The following is an 18,927-nucleotide window of genomic DNA, read 5'->3' as shown; positions in this document are numbered from 1 at the left end:
AGCTGGCTACCTAAGTGCAGAAAGGGATGGAGAACTTCCTCTGCGTGTAGTGCAAGAAAGGTTGCACGATGTTTCCCAAAAATATTTTTAGGGAATCACTATGAAAGGCACAGTCCATGCACATAATCAATATAATTCAATACACTACAGTGCAATACAATATAAAGCCCCCTTTAATGGCCTGTTCCATAGGTGTCTCTTATGGATGAATGTTAAGTAAATTAGATTTCAATTCTACCCTCAAACAGGCAATTAACCAAATTGTTACTTATATCATTGGCTATGTATACTTTAGAAAAATGAATCCCAAACATAAGGAGTTCATCAGAGAAACCACCTCTATCTATTAACCCAAGGGCAGAAACACAGAGAACGCAAAGCAGGCTTCCATCAACAACGTGGTGATAATTATAATGGTCAAGCCTAGCACAGCCATAAGGTAGGCAAGAAAAAGAGACATTTAATATCTTATTTGCTATTTTCTTAGTTATAAACTCTTCAAGCTACGAATTTAGTTTCTTTAGCTCTCCCCACAGTCCCAGAACTTCACCCTGACTCATTTTTACCCAAATCAGCTATGGATTAGAAGAACAGGGGGAAGAAACAAATGATGTTATAAACATATATAAAATTATGATGAATGATTTTCTGTTCCCTCTCCAGGAGACACGGGATAACTCCCTTCTTGGGAGTTCTAACTCCTCCCTAAGACAGATATTCTGACAGATTCTAAAAAACATGTTTTCCATATACTTCATAGTTCAGTGAAACTAAACCACTGTAATCCTCACTGGAAAAAAAAAAAAATCCACACAAGAATAGAAGTACTCTGAATTTTCAAAGGAATGTGAGTCGCTGGAAGCTAATCAAAAGAATGAGATGGGCTTTTAAATGAAGCAGTTTCTAAAAGTAAAAATCAGTGAAACGGTCTCCCCCCCCAAACTTCAATGCCCTACGATCACTTTAAAAATCATCACTATTTCCAGGTATGGAAGCATTAAAAGGGCCCAATTGTCTAGATTCATTAGATCATCGCTTATGCTCACATAAGGGAAATAAGGCTATTTTTGAGACCTCTCCTGTCCAGGATCTGATTAAGTTTGCATTCTCAAGTACTCTGCATGACAGGGAGTTCAGAAGTTCACAAGTTTTAAGAAATTTACATAGATTAAAAAAAACTAAGATACACATTTGTATCTACAATTGTGAAAATGCAAACTGCCTATCCCAAAGACTTTCTAAATGAGGAAATTACTGTGTGATGGAGGGCAGTGTGGTGATCAAAATGAGATGCTACATTCCATGCTTCCCAGGTAAGAAGTCTGGATTTTCCTCCAGTAAAAACTACTTCACAACTACCTATACTTTTGATTTCTCGTAAATTACACTGAGTTAATATAATACAGAGAGTATACCAGCATAGAAAAAGATGAGCACGTAATAAATGAAATCGAAAAAATAAAATGTCTGGACCTGGACAATAGTTAAAAAGATTAAGTAGAGATAGAGAGCATATGATAATTGCTTTATTTAGAGGGAAAGAAAAAAACTTTGGGAAATGTTGCCTTAGCCTTTGAGTGAATATTAATTTTGCACAAACTAATGCACACTATGTACTACACTTTTATAGGAGCAAATAACAAGAGATCAAACTGATATATTTCTTCATGTAACCAGATAAAAGGGAAGCTCATAGAATCAGTACTGATTCAGCCCAAAAGAACATGTAGAACATAGTAATGGATTCTAATGATAACCCTGAAATCATCAAGAAAAAGTTAACTCTATAAGGCCTGATTTTTCTGTGAAGTCATCCTTTCTCTGTAATTTGGGCCACACTGACACACGAGTACAATTCACTTACACAGCTCCCTCACACATATACTCAGGAGTTTCTGTCATCGTAGAGACAGTGAACAGGAAACCAGGGTTTGCCTAGAGCATAAATGCCAGGACAGCAAGGATTTTCGTGTATACGCTTACACTTTTGTGTATTGTTTTGTGAACTGTGAAACCGGAAGACCAAAAGCCAAACTTATGACCATTTCCTATGAGAAGAACTTGAAACATTATTTATACCTTGAAAATCTTGACAGGTCATGAAGGACTGATGTGTGCTTATGTGCACCAAGTGTGTAAAGACAAGGAAGTGGTACATTTAGAAAAAAGAGTTGCTTCAAATGCTAGCTCTTAGGGAGATGGAAAGTAGACCCTTGGGGAGCTTACTGAACTACCATCATGCAACAGAAAGGGGAAATGCTACAAGAGATTTCTGTAGAGAAACAGTCCAGTGAGAGAAAATGTCAAACCTGGATCAGCATTACCTCCCAGCAAAGCCAACATCATGGCTTCAGCACATTTCTTCCCTTAGAGCAGATTCTCCCTGAATCGTCCAAGCCATGGCGGTGTTGGTAAACACTTGGGAAATGACTCCCACGTTTCCCATTGACCTGATTCCCCATCCCTCCACACCCACCCCCCCCATAGAAGGAAGATACTAGCATATGGAAAAGCCTTATCTGAATTACCTGGTGCCGGGCTCGACTCTGGTCCAGAAGCTGCCGGGACTGAAGTTTTTGTTGTTCAAGTTGCTGCAGGGCAAAATGGAGTTGGTAACTGCCCGCTGTGGGGTGATACTTGTGCTGAGGGACCACCCCCGTAGCCTTGCTATACGCGTTGTTTTCTACCTCTCCCTCCCAGGCAAAGCCTCCTGTTTGAAGGCTCCTAAAGAGAAAAGAAAGCATTATTTCTTAGAGAGGTTGTATGAACAACCTAACGGATAAGAGGGAAATATCACAGGTGTTTTTCGTGTATAGAGCAAAACACAGTGTGGAATTACAAATCTATTTGTGTGATAAATGATCTGATTCGCCCACTGAACTGTAGCTCCAAGAAGACAAAGTCAGGGTCGGCTCTGCTCTCCATTCTATTCGTAGCACTTATCCCGAGGCCTAGCACATGGTCAGTGTACATAAGTATCTGCTGAAGGTTAAATAATGAAAATAGTCACCTCAGTCCCCTGTGAAGGCCACAAGGGCTTCCGAGAGGAGCCAGGGAGCTTCAGATGCGGGATGGCAAGTTCAATTTCAGGTAGGAACAGAGAAGCAATCATCTTCTCTAACATCAACTTCAAAAGTATAGGGGTGAATTTCACAGAATTCATGGTTTTTCTTAACTATCCATTAGTGAGCTCATGTGTCCATCATGGGATAAAACAACTGGTCTGAGAAGATACTTTTTTTTGTTATTCTAAATTTACCTCAATAGAGTCGCAGCCGAGCTGATGTTTAGCCCGTACATCTGAGGAAGGTGAAGGGCTGGTGGCCTTGGGGACTGTACGGTACTCATGCTCGGCTGTTTGTTACATACTCTGACTGTCTTCGTTATCTAGATTCCAAAATTTTAGATTCTGGTGACCGTCTGTGTAAATCCCAGCTGAAGTCTTCATAACTACAGGCCTACACTTGCCCTCTCAGTCCACTTCTTCCAAGTAGAAAAGTCCCCATTTATACCACTTTATACCCATTAGGATGACAACTATTAAAAACAAAACAAAACAAAACAAATGGAAAAAAACAAATGCTGGCCAGCATGAGGCAACACTGGAACTCTCATGCATTGCTGGTGGGAACGTGAAATGGTGTAGCTCCCGTGGAAAACATTCTGGCAGTTCCTCAAAAAGCTAAACACAGAATTACCATGTGATCCAACAATTCCCACCCCCTCCAGGTATATACCCCAAAGAGGGGCCTCAGATGCTTGTACACAATGTTCACAGCAGCATTATTCCCAAGAGCCAAAAGGTGAAAACATCAACAGGTGAACGGATAAACAAAATGTAGTCTATACACACAATGAAATATTAGCCTTAAAAAGGAAAGAAATTCTGACATGTTGCAACATGGATGAACCCTGGGGACATCATACTACGTGAAATAAGTCTGTCACAAAAGGACCAATATTGCATGATTTCACTTCTATGAGGTCCCTGGAAGAATTAAGTTCATAGAGACAGAAAGTAAAATGGTGGCTGCCGGGGCTGGGGAAATAGGAGAATTGAGAGTTACTGTTTAATGGGTACTGAGTTTTTAGTTTGGGATGACAAGAAAGTTCTGGAATGGACGGTGGTGATGGTTGCACAAGCTCTGAATGTACTATATGCCACTAAATTATACACGTAGAAATGATAAATTTAGGTTTTATGTATTTCCCCACTGTTTTTAAAAAAGGTCCCCATTAATTTTTAGAACAGTCTTATCTGGCAGCCCTTTTCTCTCATTTTTGGTTCTCCTCTGGACCTTCTTCAACTACCCTGTGGTGTTTTGTTTTGTTTTTTTCCTTTTTGAAGTACAGGGACCAGGAAATTGTACACAGAAGAAAGAAGAATCTCATAGTGAACAATCTTACCCCAAACCTGGTTATCAGGGCTTAAAGAAAGGAAACAGTGTCTAACTAAAGAGAAATACTCATAGTGACTTAAATCATCCTGCTGTTATTTCCTCTGCAGATTTCCTTTGACATTAAGGGTCATTTCAATGGCAGAGACGCAGCAACACTGGGATAAGGTTATAAGACCTTCCTGAGGCCTGACCTCAGGCCGCCTAGTTATTTATAGCCTGATTCCTAATGACCCCAACAGAGCCCTGGGGGAAGGAGCAAAGTGGAATGTCCGCTGAGTCCAGGAGCCCAGGCTCCTCTCTCGTCTGTGTTCTCCCACATAGCTTCGTCATTTCAGGGGTCTGCTTTGGTTTCTCTGCCTCTCTCAGAGAGATTTCCAAATACCTAGTTAAGGGAAAGTCTGTGTAATGTATTCTTAAGTCCACAGATGAAGGGTTTTCTACTCACATAATCTCACCTCTGACAGGTCACATCCTCACTCATCTCCTCCCACAGTTTGGCTCCCACAGTTCAGTTGTATAATTACACACTTTCAGCTAATCTTCTCGGAGAACAGTACCAAAAAGCTGAGAGCTTACTTATGAATTTTTCTGAGTTTGACATCTGATCTTCAGGGATCCCTCAGTGTGCATGCTGTTACACAGTTAAAAAGACACGCTCTTTCCCAAAGGACTTCCAGAGATATAGAGAAATGTGGCAACCAATGACTGAATAGAAATAAGTACCTAAATATGCAAATAAAAAGTTCTCATTATTCTACAAAGCAAAGTGTTGAGTGGGAGTCGAACAGGAGTTATAGAGTGAGGAAAGGAGGGGCCAGAGAAAGCTGTTATCTCTTTTCTCATTATTGAGGGAAGAGAAAAGCTTAATGAAGAGAACGTGCAAGAAACAACTGAGCAGCTCAGGAACTGCATGGACTCTGAGTGCAAGGAGGGATGGTGGGGAAAGGCAGCCAGGTATAAATGAAGAGAAGGGTAGAGGCAGGAGTGGGCAGATCCAATGAACAAGTGAACGCAAGGGAGGAGACAGATGGAACAGCAGGAACGGCCTGGCTGAATAACCTTGAGATTTCCATATTGATTACGGCAGGTATTCGAATTTAGAATGAAACTATTATTTATAACTGCACCCAAAGTCAGAAAATTAATCAATTGTGATTCTACTTCTATTTCTGGCTTGCTGGTTGTAGAAGTTTCTAGCCACAAGTAGCAATCTAGACTCAGGAATTAGATATTAAAGGGTTTTTTTTAACTACGTTATAACTATTACGTCAGAATTCATCTCACTGGCAGGCTAGATTGTTTTTATTTTCTAAAAGTGGCTTCTTAACAGATATTCCTAGGAGGCATTTACTTTAATGCCTTCTTGTTGTACATCAGAAATCAGAGTAACGAGGCCCTCTTATATGGAGACGACCAGGGACAGATTCTCAGGTGTGTGTCCACGAAGCAGGGGTCTGTGGTATAAGGGGTAGGACAGTGGGTAAGAGAAGGTCATATAAGAGACTACGGATAAGAGGTCTGTTCATCCAATTGCACACATAGTGCAGGGACTGCAATCTCACAAACTTTCATAGTAAAAGCTGTTTTTAATCTCATCAGTAACCCAAGCCCAGTCTCCAAATCACAAAAGAAAGTTTCTCAAGCAAGTAGAAACTTTTATCAGAAGCAGGAATTTTTACGGTGCACCTCTGGGTGGGGGCAAGAATGCTCAGCTGTGTAAGGTAATGTGGTGAGTGCCATGAGAAACTTGCTTACTTTGAGTGACGGTGGTGGTACTCAGGCCATGGTATCTCACAATTAAAGCACAAGCCTCTGGGGTTTGTAATATGCAAGTTCTACAATGACTGACTTAGAGGGAGTCAGGTGCACTCTCATTTGGGCCTTACCTGAGATTACATATCTCCATATTCCCTTCTATGGCATCTAATAGTTTCCATTTCCAGCCAAAATCCATCCTGAATCTCGAGATTCATCATAGTCTACTAGTAACACGTTTCCTACTGCCATCAAAATTTTGAGCTTTAATTATTCTCTCTAGTTTTTCTGTTATTTCTTGCTCAATACTAAAATATTATATTGTACATATTTCCTGCAAATAACTTCTAAGAGTTTTATATTATTTCTAGAACAGAGAAGAGAGAGCCAAGAAAATCAGCTGTGGAAATGCTCAGAATGTCTAACATTTGACTCAAATTCAAAGATTCAAAGTGAACTATGCTGTATTTCACCTTTACTACACATGTAGCTAATAGGCAACAATATGGCAAATTTTTCTGAACATCACCTTCTCTTATTAGCCTGTTCATTTAGAACTTCATCTCACTTTCTATATCACACTGTGGCAAGGCAGGGCTAAATGTTTCTCCATAACTGCCCTTCCTATAGCACAGTCCCCAAACTCCAGCCAATACATACTTTCTCCTTTGCTTTAATATTTGTTCCATCAAATGGATGTTGGTTGTACGGAACTTGGAGGCACTGGTTTTTATACGATGCGCTGGTTTTTAGCAAAGCAAATCTCACCAGGCAGTTGAACTCTCCGTGAAGATAGGCTTTCAGATTTTCTGAGATTGTTGTGATGTCACAAGAGTGTAGGGTAAGAATGAGGCACAGGAATGTGACAGGCATACAGAGACTGTGATCCCGCAGTCCATGTCCCCAGCCTCCTCCATCCACCCAATCCCAGCGAGACTTGAGCTGCCATGTGTAGGGAGTGTTGGGAAGTGTGTGGGTGTAGATATTAAGGACAGCAGAGGCTACATTTGCTTTGTCTATAAATTCTCAGTCTCAAAGTCGTCATAGCACCCGGTAAGTGCTGCAAAGGAGCTATAAATGCTGAACATCTCACAGATGAGAGAAAGGCTCCCGCGAGCAGAACAAAGCCGTGCAGGCCAGAATTAGGAAGCTCTGAGATCAGAGAGGCATCAGGCAGGGGGGGTGAGGACTTCTCTTGGCTTTAGGGGATGCTTCCAAGGACAAAAGTAGAGTGATTCTGCGTGGAATGTTGTGTCCCCCATTCCCAATGCCTCCCAGGGCAGCTGGAATTGGGCCATATTCACAAAGACCATACAGGGAAGAAGAGAATAAAGCAGGGAAGGGTCCTCTCCACTGGGGCCTTCATTACACTAACTTGTCTGTGCTTCAACTGTTCTCATCTGTGGAACGGGATATGCTAATAAGTACCTATTTCAAGAGCTGTGGGGGTTCAAGAGCTAACAGAAGTGAAAGTACTGGCACGCAGGAAAGGCTCCAACAATCTATCACCACCACGACTACTACTATTATTACTATTCTTCCCCCACCAAACGATTCCATTTCACTGATACCCTACAGTCCTTTGAGGTAGTATACAGAAAACATAAACTCAGTCATTCACCACCAGAGGATTCTGTGTTGCCAAGTTAGCACAATCCAGCCATCAGCATGGTATTAGTTGTGAAGTCAACAGGGCTCCAGCTTACTAAAAAGAAAAGCTCTGCTGAACAGTATCCTCCAAAGAGTTATTATAACAGTGTTGCACCTGCTGTATGCTGAGGCCTAGAACAGGTTATCTGGAAAGGGATGAATCTGCCTCCTCTTCAAACCACTGAACAGTGGAGGGGGCAGAGGCACATCCATCTTTTTATGCATTCAGTTTTCTGCTCAAATCTACTTCCTGCTCCGCCATCAGAGCTGATCGTTCCTGCCTTCTAGTCATTACTCGTGGTCTCAGAGAAAGGACTGTTTACACTCTTTCCTGTCCGAACATCCTCCCCAAGGACTTTCAGCCTGGCCTCCACCCATATATAGTGGTGGCTTCCTTTTTTCCGTTCTGGAGGGGGCTCCACAGAGAGTCAGAGTGAGCTGTACAGACCTCTGGGACTCTTCTTCCAGACTCCGGAGCCCAAAGCGGAGTCCTATTCTCCACTCTCAGAAATAATGAACTAGAACCCTCTTGGTTTTAATGTTGCTCCCTCATTCTCCATCCCGGATGCTACCTCTCCTGTAGTTAAATCAGAGGCAAAGCCCAAAAAAACATTTAAAAGCATCTGTTGGACTTCTGCTTCTGAGCAAGCTGTAGAAAGTTTTAAGAGACTGTCATTCTTACCTTAACACAAAGAACAAGCTGAATAAGCTGCTAAATCATACTTATTTCAAACCCAACAAAATGCTGAGGACATGCAGAAACCTTAATGAATAAAATTCCAGGAAATGACAAGCCTTAAGCTTTCAGCCGGGATGGACCCGTGAGAGGAGGAGGTATCTGCCACACATAGGGGTTAAGGCACAACCACCTAACTTTTGACAAACTCAACACCTGCATGGGGGATGGTATGATATATTGGACTCCTTGAAGCCTAGCCACAGAGTGAGTCTGTGGCCACTCATCAATTCCTTCACCAAGTGCATGGGGAGACTGAAGGCTGGGGACAGGGCAGGAGACGGACCCAACTCACTTTCAGAGAAATTGTGTATATTATTCTTTAACTTTCACCAAAACTCAACAAGTTGTAGTCTAAAAGTTAGTTGTAATATAGAATCTGAAACCAAATCAATGAACTTTTCATACTCTGTTGGTTCATCTTGTACTTTGAATGGATCTTTTTATTTATACAAGATTTTGTAATATCATGCATTAACCTTTAGGAATACTGGTTCACTGAGTTATGTAGACCTTCCAAATGTTGACACATTTCATTATACAATATAAAAAATCCCATGTGTTAATATTACTCAATCACTTCAGAAAGGTCTTCAAGTATTAGGAAGCTATCAAATCCATAATGGTAGATAGAAGTTTTCCATAATTCTAATTTTTTTGTGAAAGCTAGAATTTTATCATTGACAAGAAATACCATCAGTTGTTTTCCTTAAAGTGTTAGGCTCACTGTTTATTTTTGAGAAAATATCTGCCAAACATCTAAATGTGAATAACCAGAGTTTATCTATCAGTTGTTCTTTCAAGTAAAAATGTTTGATGAAAAAAGCGGCTAGTCTGGACTGTAACTCAGTCACACAAGTGCTTTTCCTTAAGATGACAATCACACAGTATGCAGAAGTGCTCTATATGTACACCCTATTTTGTCAGACAGAACATTAAAAAGATATGTAATCCAGAGTTGAGATTTCATAATTATTGCATAACAAGGATTTTCTTAAGTAGCAATGGCATTTCTCTTGTAACTACAAATGCTCTGGTGGTAGAGATTACAATGATTACTACTACAGTTTGGGGCCACGGCCTTAATTTGTACTAAAGCATGAAGAGTTTTATAAAAACACCATTGTTTTTGCACCATGTGCAAATGTCAACATAGTGAAAAGGGCAAAAAATATCTTAGCACTACTATGGAAAACATTTTGACCCTACTGTCTTCCTCAAAGAGTCTTGAGGACCAACTCTCCCTGGCCCCCCAGCCCCCAGAACAGCATTTTGTGAACCACAAACCTGTTGCAATAGAGTCTGGGAACAGGGGAGAAGAGAGTACGATTGGAAGAGAACTCCTCAGCTACCCAAAAAGCTGACATCCAGGATGAAAAGCAGACATCTCGCATGGTTCAGAAAACTGACCACATGATTGTAAAGCATACAAGGGTCTTTAGAATCTTACTGGTGCTCCCATCCTGCTCTCAAAACATCTGAAGTCAGAGGTGAACTAGAATCTCACTAAGGTTGCAACGAAGTCCAGACCCAGCTTAATTATCAATTAGATCGCTCAACCCCTTCCATATATTAGCAGCCTGAGAAAAGGATAAGCATGTCTTTTCTGGGGGGTGGGAGAGCAAATAATACTTACTTAAGACTTTGATTTTACATAAAATGTCTAGCATACAATCAATAATTATAAAAGTCATGCAGAAGCACGAAAATGTGACCCATGAGAGAAAACAGTCAATAGAAGGGCACTGAGAGATGGCACAAATGTTGGACTTAAAAGACATGGACTTCGGGGTACCTGGGTGGCTCAGTTGTTAAGCATCTGCCTTCAGCTCAGGTCATGATCCCAGGGTCCTGGGATCGAGCCCCACATCGGGCACCCTGCTCTGCAGGAAGCCTGCTTCTCCCTCTCCCACTCCCCCTGCTTGTGTTCCCTCTCTCATTGTGTCTCTCTCTGTCAAATAAATAAATAAATAAAATCTTTAAAAAAAAAAAAAAAGACATGGACTTCAAAATAACCATGATAAATACGTAAAAGGGTCTAGTGTAAAAGGTGGGCAACATGTGTAAACAGATGGGGATTTCAATAGAGAGATTAAATTTATTTAAAAAAAGAACCAAACAAGAATTCTAGAAATGAAAAAATATAAAATCAAAAATGAAGAATTCATTCAAGAGGCAGTGGCTCAGTCGTTAAGCATCTGCCTTCAGCTCAGGTCATGATTCCAGGGTCCTGGGATCGAGACCCGCATTGGGCTCCCTGCTCAGCAGGAAGCCTGCTTCTCCCTCTCCCACTCCCCCTGCTTGTGTTCCCTCTCTCACTGTGTCTCTCTCTGTCAAATAAATAAAAAAAAAAACTTAAAAAAAAAGAATTCATTCAAAATGCTTAATAGACTGAACACAATAGAGGAGAGTGTGTTACATATATAAAATAAGAATCCCAGAAGGAGAAGAGAGAATGGGGCAGAAGAAATCTTTAAAGAGATAAAGGCTGAGAATTTCCAAAGCTGATGGAAGACATTAACTTACAAACCTAAGTAGCTCAGCAAATCCCAAGCAAGGTAAGGACAAAGAAATCTACACCTAGGCACATCATAGTCAAATTGCTGACAACTAAAAATAAAGAAAAAATCATAAAAGCAGCCAGGGTGGTGGGGTGCTGGTTGGCAGTGGTAGAAACATTACCTACAAGGGAACAACAATCCAAATGGTTGCACTGTTGACTTATCATCAGAAAACAAAGACCAGAAAACAATGGAGAGATATTTTAAAGTGCTGGGGTTGGGGGGGGGGGGGGGGGAGAAAACCAACAAAAAAACAGCCAATACAGACTTAAACATTTAAACAACACACTCCACCCACTGTCTATTTGACAATTATGTAAAACTATACCCAGTAACTTTAGAATACTCATTCTTTTCAAGTGCACGTGGAGCATTCACCAAGACAGTCCAAATGCTGGGCCATAAAATAAGTCCCAATAAAAATCAAAGGGTCAAAATCCAGAGTACAATCTGACTAGAATGTCATTAAATTAAAAATCAATAATAATATATCTAGAAAATTCCAAAATATTTGGAAATTAACACACTTCTAAATAATCTATGAATCAAGGAAGAAATCACAAGACAAACATAAAAGTGTATCCAACTGAATGGTAATGCAAACACAAACAAAATCAAAAAGAGTACTTAAACAGAAATTTATAGTCTTAAATGTCTATATTAGAAAAGAAATGTATAAAATTAACAATCAAGCTTCTACCTTAAGCTAGAAAAAAGCAAGTTAAACAAACAGTAAGTAGAATAAAAAAGAGAATAATAATAAAAGCAGAAATCAATACAGTAATTAAACAAGGATGCCATCAGACTGAGGTGGCTCTAAGCCTTGGCAGCCTATATAAACAAACCAAAACCCAAGCCAGTGTCAAGGCACTTAAATCTGAGAAAATGATATTTAAGAACAATCAATCACAAACAGCTTACGTGACTTTCCCAAATAAGGCAACTGCTTAAGCTGTAGTCAATCAAGTAATTTCCTTGCTTTACTTAAAAAACAACAACAAAAAAGCCTTGCCCATAGTTCCTGCTGGTAGATTGCTCCTAGCCATTTTCAGTTTGTCACTGCCCAGTTAAAATCAATGTTTGCTCTAATGAACTCTTCCAAATCTTAATGTACTTCAGTTTATTTTTTAATGCAATGGAATAGAAAATAGGCAAACAGAGAATATCAACAAAATCAAAGGTGGCTATTTGAAAAGATTTTAAAAGTTGGTAAGTTCCAAGCAAGCTGATCACAAAGAAAAAAAGGACATAAATTATTAATATCAGGAATGAAGAAGAACATCATAGAGTCTATAGATATCAAAAGTACAACATTTTTGTGAATAACTCTATGCCAAATATTCAACTTAGATAAAATGAAGAAATCCTTGGAAATACAACTTATTAAAAGTGACACAATGAGAGAAAGTCTAAATAGCTCTCTCTATATAAATATGTATATAAAGAAATTTAACTTGTAATCAAAAACCTTCTTACAAAGAAAACTTTAAGCCCAGATGGTTTCAATGAATTCTATCAAACATTTAAAGAAGAAATAATTCTACTCTTTCACAAAATCTTTCAGAAATAAAGGAGAGAAGGGAAAATTTCCCAACTCATTTTATGATGTTAACATAAAATGTGACAAAGACATTCCAAGAAAATTACAGATCAATATGCCCAATGAATATATACACAAAAAGCTTTAACAAAATACTAGCAAATAAAACTAATCAATCTACATCTATCTTCTATATAAAAAATCTACCTCCTATAAAAAAATAAGATCATATATCATGACAAAGTGATATTTACCACAGGAATAGTTTAAGATTCAAAAATCAATCATGTAATTCACCACTTTAAAAGAATAAAGAAGAAAATCATAATAGAACATTATTAGATGGTATAATGCATTAGACAAAATGCAACACCCATTCACAACAGAAACTCTTAGTAAACTAGGAACAGAAAGAAAGTTCCTCAATCTAATAAAGTATATATGATAATATATAATAAAGTATATCTATAAAAAATCTATGGTTAACATCATACTTATTGGTGAAACACTGAACTCTTTTCCTCTAAGAATAGGAATAAAGGAAGGATGTTTTCTCTTACCACTTCTATTCGAAATTAGTAATGGAATACATAGCCAGTGTCATAAGACAAGAAAAAAAAACCCTGCCATTATTCACAGACATGATTGTTTACATAGAAAACCCTATGAATTTTATAAAAACACTGGTAATAAGGTTGCAGAAATTAAGGTCCATAAACAAAATGCAATTGTATTTTTAAATGCCAATAATACACAATAGGAAAGTGAAATTTTAGAATGCAATACAACTTATAATCTCATAAAAACACACCAAATACCTAGAAATAAATATACTTAAAAATGTGTAAGATCTCTACACTGAATTTATAGAACATTAATGAGAAATATTAAACAAAATCTAAATAAATATATAGATATAGCATGTTGACCCATTGGAAGGCTCAATATTGTTAAGATATTTATTCTATATTTCAGATACTGTTTTTCTTAGTTCCACAGTTTCCATCTGGAATCTGTCTTGAGATTTCCTCTTTGATTCATTGAAGCATAGTTTCCTTTACATTCTTGTTCATTGTTATCATAGCCACTTTAAAATCATTTTCTATTAATTCCAACATCTGAGCCTTCTTAAGACTGGCCCCACCTTTTATTCTAAGAATGGGTCATATTTTCCTGTTTTTTCAGATGTTGAATAATTTCATATTATATCTTGGACACTGTGAAATGTTATAGATACTGGATTGTATTATATTGCTCCAAAGACCAAGTATGTGTTTTAAGCAGGCAGTTAACTTGGCTGAACTCCAACTGCAATTCTGTTTTTCCCTCAGTGGGCTGTGGCTCAGATCTATGTTCAGTTCTTTTAGCTTTAACTGTATAGTTTGGAGTATACCTCCCCCTTTCTGGTTGCCTCATTGCCAAGGTTCTCCTCTTACTCGCCAACAGGCGTGTTTGTCCTGAACTCTATCCTCCGGTTTGTCAAGCCAGTTACTTTGGATTTCTACATTAGGTTCTGATAGCAAACTGCGACCTGCCCTCAGGTTAAAAGGCAATAAATAAAAGACAAAAAGACAAAGCTCACCTATTGCAGTTCCCTTCCTCCAAATGTTCATATCCTTCTTCCAAATACTGGCTTCTCTAGTGTGTACCAGCTTTTGTTTACCTTCCACTGCCTTCGGGTAGTTGTATTTTGTATTTTATCCAGTGGGCTGATCAGATAAAAACTTAATCGGCCACTACCAGAACTGGAAACCACCCCCAACTGATCTACAGATCCAATGCAATCACAATAAAAATCCCAGGAGGCTTTGCTGTTATTGAAGAAACTGACCAGTTGATTTTAAAATTTATGCGGAAAAGTCAAAGAATCTAGAATAGTCAAAATAATTTTGAAAGGGAGATTTACATTACCTGATTTCAAGGCCACTATAAAACTACCACAATCAAGATAGTACAGCATAAGCATAATAGTAAACAAGGAGATCAATGAAATAGAATAAAGAGTTCAGAAATAGACCCACAAATATACAGTCAATTGATTTTTGACCAAGGTGCCAAGTGAATTCAACAGGGAAAATAAAGTTTTTTAAACAAATGGTGCTAAAACAACTGGATATCCATATGATAAAAAAAGAAAATGAACCTCAACCTCTACTTTGTTCCATACACAAAAATAAATTTGACTTGGATCACAGACCCCCAAACCTAAAAGCATCTAAAAGAAAATATGAGAATATCTTTGTAAGCTTGTCATAGGGAAGGATTTCTTAGGACACAAAGAGCTCTAATCGTAAATGAAAAAAGATTGATAAACTTTATTAAAATTAAACATTTCTGCTCACCAAAAGATATCACTAAGAAAATGAACAGGCAAGCCATGTCCTAAAGAAAAATATTTACAATACATATATGTGAGAAAGGATTCCTAATTGATAATATATAATGAAGTTCTATCATTAACTGTTGGCTTCAACAATAAAATGACAACCTAGTTTAAAAATGTATAAAATATCTGAATAGATACTTTACAAAAATATACATATGACTGGCCAATAAAACACGAAAAAGCACATAAAAAGTTCTCAGTATCAGCAGTCATTCGGAAAATGAAAATAGCAGTTTACATCTATTAAAATGACTAAAGTCAAACAGGTAACAACACCAAATGTTGGTAAACATGTGAGTGACTAGAATTCTCACACATTGCTGATGGGAGTGTAAAGTGATATAATAGTTTCAGAAAACATATTTATATGACTTAACAATTCTCCTAAGTATACACCCAGAAGAAGTGAAGATATACGGTTATGAAAAAAAAGTTGTTTAAGAATTCTCATTGAGTTTGTATTCACAATAGTAAAAAAATCCTAATGTCCCTCAGTAAGAAAATGGATAAATAAGTTGTGGGAATATCCACATAGAATACTACTCAACAACACAGAAGATTGAACTACTGATATAAGCAACAATATAGATGAATCTCTAAAACACTGTGTTGAAGGAAAGAAGTCAGATACAAAAGAATATTGGATGATTCCACTTATATGAGGTCCAAGAATAGGCAAAACTATATTTACACACCCATGTTCATAACACAATAGCTAAAATGTGAGAGCTACCCAAGTGTCCACCAAGGATGAATGGATAAACAAAATGTGGTATATAATTTAATGAAACATTATCCAGCCTTAAAAAGGAAGTGAACTCTGCAACATGCTACAACATGGATGGACTGTGAGAGCATTATGCCGAGTGAAAGATACCAGTCACAAAAAGGCAAATACTGCATGATTCCACTCCGTATAAGGTACTTAGAGTAGTCAAAATCATAGCGACAGAAAGTATAACAGTGGTTGCAGGAACTTGGGGGGGTGGTGAGGAAGGGGATTTACTGTTTAATGGGTACAATTTTCAGTTCTACAAGATGAAAAGATGAAAAGAGTCATGGCGATGGATGGTAGTGACGGTTGTACAAGAATGTGAATGGATTTAACGCCACTCTACTGTACACTTAAAAATGGTTTGTAAATTCTATGTTATGTGCATTTCCATGATAAAAAAAAGTTTAAAAAAATATTAGGCAAAATTAATCTATCATAAGAGAAGTCAAAAGAGTGATTACTGAGGGAAGAGGAGTACTGACTAGGAAGAGACATGGAATTTTGAGTATGATGGAGACGTGCCACATCTTGTGTTGAGTGGGGGTTATGTGGATGTATAAAGTTGTCAAAACTCATTGAACACTTAAGATCCATGTACTTTATGTAAATTTTACCTCAACTAAAAAAAGGTATTTCTTTTATCTTTCATGAAATACCTAAGTATTATAATTCCCATTCTGTGTATATGTTACATCTCTATTCTTGACTTCTCTGATTTTTGTAGTAAAATTACTTTTTCTCTTCATGCTTGTTGCAATACTGGGATCCCATGTAAAGGTACATGCCTAAATAGTTCTCCCATTTCAGCAGCATTCAACTCATGAGTAAATAACCCACAAAATAAACCCAACCCATCTACTGGGCCCTGTTCCTAAGGACTAGCAAGAAGAAAAAGACCTGCTCCCAAAGAGCTCCAGATCCAGAGGAAATGCACTTGTGAAGGTGAGTCCACAAGGAAGAGGAGGAGGTGGGAGAAAGGCAGGAACGGCAGGACTCTGGAATAGGTGGCATTTCCAGAGGCATTCAAAGCGGAGGAGGCACAGTGCTGGACCGAGTCAAGGGGAGCCAGCCTACATGGTAATGTGAGTGAGGAAAATCACGTCAGCCCCTGTCGGACCCAATAAGCTGGCAGAAGGTCTGGGGAAGTGAGGGCAATGTAAGCAGAGCGGCATTAATGATGGTAAATGAGCAGCGTGGACGAAAGGCAGAAAGAAATGCTGGCTCGGAAAAACTAAGCCTGAAGATATATTATGAGATTAGAAGTAATATGTACTTAGAAGGGAGTCAAGGGGTCAGTGACAGTTAAGTTTAGCATTAAAATTGCACAGTGTGGGCTCCAAGAAAAAAGTCTGCTTACTAAAGGTATCCGGTGAACGACTGAGAACTTCTTTCATTAGTGAAAAAATAAAAGTGTGTCGAATTTAGACACAAATTTAAGAAATAACACTGGAGCTGTCTACTAAGAAGTCTCCAGGCTTGCTGTGGGTAACTGCTGACTGGGAACAGTGATAGCTAGCCAAATGAGATTTGTGCCTAAAATTATTTAAGTGGAATGAGTTAGACCTGCCAAGAGATTTTATGCTCACAGTGATAGGTGCCTCAATTCGAGAGAGTTTTTGTGTTGGAATATTATTTTTAAATGATCTCTGAAAATGCAGGTGCTAAAGACTAAAATTTATTTTTTCCTTTTGAGTTTGCTCCTTGAGATAAGACTATATAGAACACTTTGACCTTTTCCATTTTGAATCTGTGGAGTTATACTGAAATAGCACTTTTGCAGGAAAAGCTGAAGTACAATCGAGTAGTATTAGAAAGACAGAAAAGCTCAGAAATTACCTGGAAAACCAGTAAACGTTTGATGACCTATACGCTAGGTCAAAAGCATGGAACTATATAAAATTATAAATGCAAGCTGATCTTCCTGCTTCAGAACAGGGTGAAAGGGCTTAAAAACCTTTAAATATTTTGTTTATTTGAGGGGATGAAAGGCTCTTGGGAAAGGATTAAAGAAATAATCCAAGAAAGAAGGCAAAAAGAAATGAAAGGTTTTAGATTCTGGAAAGGAATCAAAACCAATCCAAGAGCTGGGTTGGTGAGAGAATTCTGGAGGAAGAGCAGAGGCCCCCGTGCCCCTGGATCCACACCCCAGCTTCTGAACCGGATGACCCCGAGAACAGGCGGCAGCACAGCTTAGTGGCCAGGGCTGTGCTCTACAAGACAGCTGGGTTCAAATCCTGACTCTCCCACTCACTCAGCCTCTCCATGCCTTGGTTTCCTCAGCTGAGAAATGGGAATAAAAAATCAATCCCATATCTCACAGGGTTGGTCCAAGAATTAAATGGGATAATCCATGTAAAGCATTTAGTGCAGTGTTTGGCACACATAATAAATGGGAGCTACTAATACCATTCTTCCCATGGAAAGTGAATCCAAACCTCTGGGAAAACGAACAATAACGGCACTAAGGAACAGGTGTGAGCACGTCAGAAAGAACAGAAGCAAAGCAGTACTTATAATCTCCTTCCAAGGATTGTGCCCGTGTGGGCTAACTGGGCGATAATGGGGGCGCCAACCTAGTGGATCTGAAAAAGGACTTGAGAGTCGCTCAGCGTGTGTGAGCAGGGGAGCCCAGTCCGCTTGCCAGTCTTCCCAACCAGAGATGGCTCATGATGGAGGCCTGCTGCTCCAAGCCAACCCAGACGGATAATGTTCGAACTCTGGGCAGGACGCTGGCCCCTATGTGGAAATGTGGGTTTACTAACAATGCTGATTACCAGGGAGGGGGCAGCTGTTCAGGCAGTGGATGTGAGCATGAATGAGGGAGAGAATCACAGTCCTCCTCCCACCCCCAATCCTGCTGGTAAAAGCCTAAGCTACCAGCAGTGCCTACATCTCCTTATATCTTTTCAAAATGAAACAAAAGTAATTCTTTTTAAGGAACAAAAGCATTATGTTCTCAATACCATAAAACCTGACAAATATAAAAAGACAGGCAAAAAACCAAGTCATCTATCTGTGATCCAACAAAGATGGCTACTGTAAATTTTGATGTATATTCTTCCTTTGTGTGTCTTTCCCTCACACAGAGAGTGATTCTGCACTATCTGCTTTGTAGTCTGGTTTT

The 18,927-nt window shown here is 38.8% G+C and overlaps 1 protein-coding gene across 18 annotated transcripts in view; it reads right to left on the bottom strand.

Annotated features, from left to right (window-relative positions):
- Positions 1 to 18,927, bottom strand: part of TTLL5 (tubulin tyrosine ligase like 5) — a 274,403-nt gene that overhangs the window by 78,785 nt on the left and 176,691 nt on the right. For 17 of the 18 annotated variants that reach the window (XR_004299582.1, XR_004299581.1, XR_004299583.1 and 14 more), the window contains one exon: positions 2,529 to 2,724. Coding sequence is in view for 15 of the 18 variants with exons in the window: in XM_032405630.1 (XP_032261521.1) it covers positions 2,529 to 2,724 (196 nt within the window). In the remaining 3 variants the exon portion in view is untranslated. Of the gene's footprint in view, positions 1 to 2,528; positions 2,725 to 18,927 lie in introns of those variants that run through there. The other variant, XM_032405637.1, reaches the window with a different exon arrangement.

Source organism: Phoca vitulina, unplaced genomic scaffold (assembly GCF_004348235.1).
Source record: "Phoca vitulina isolate PV1807 unplaced genomic scaffold, GSC_HSeal_1.0 scaffold7, whole genome shotgun sequence".
Lineage (NCBI taxonomy): Eukaryota > Metazoa > Chordata > Mammalia > Carnivora > Phocidae > Phoca > Phoca vitulina.
This window is presented reverse-complemented; position numbering and strand designations above follow the sequence as displayed.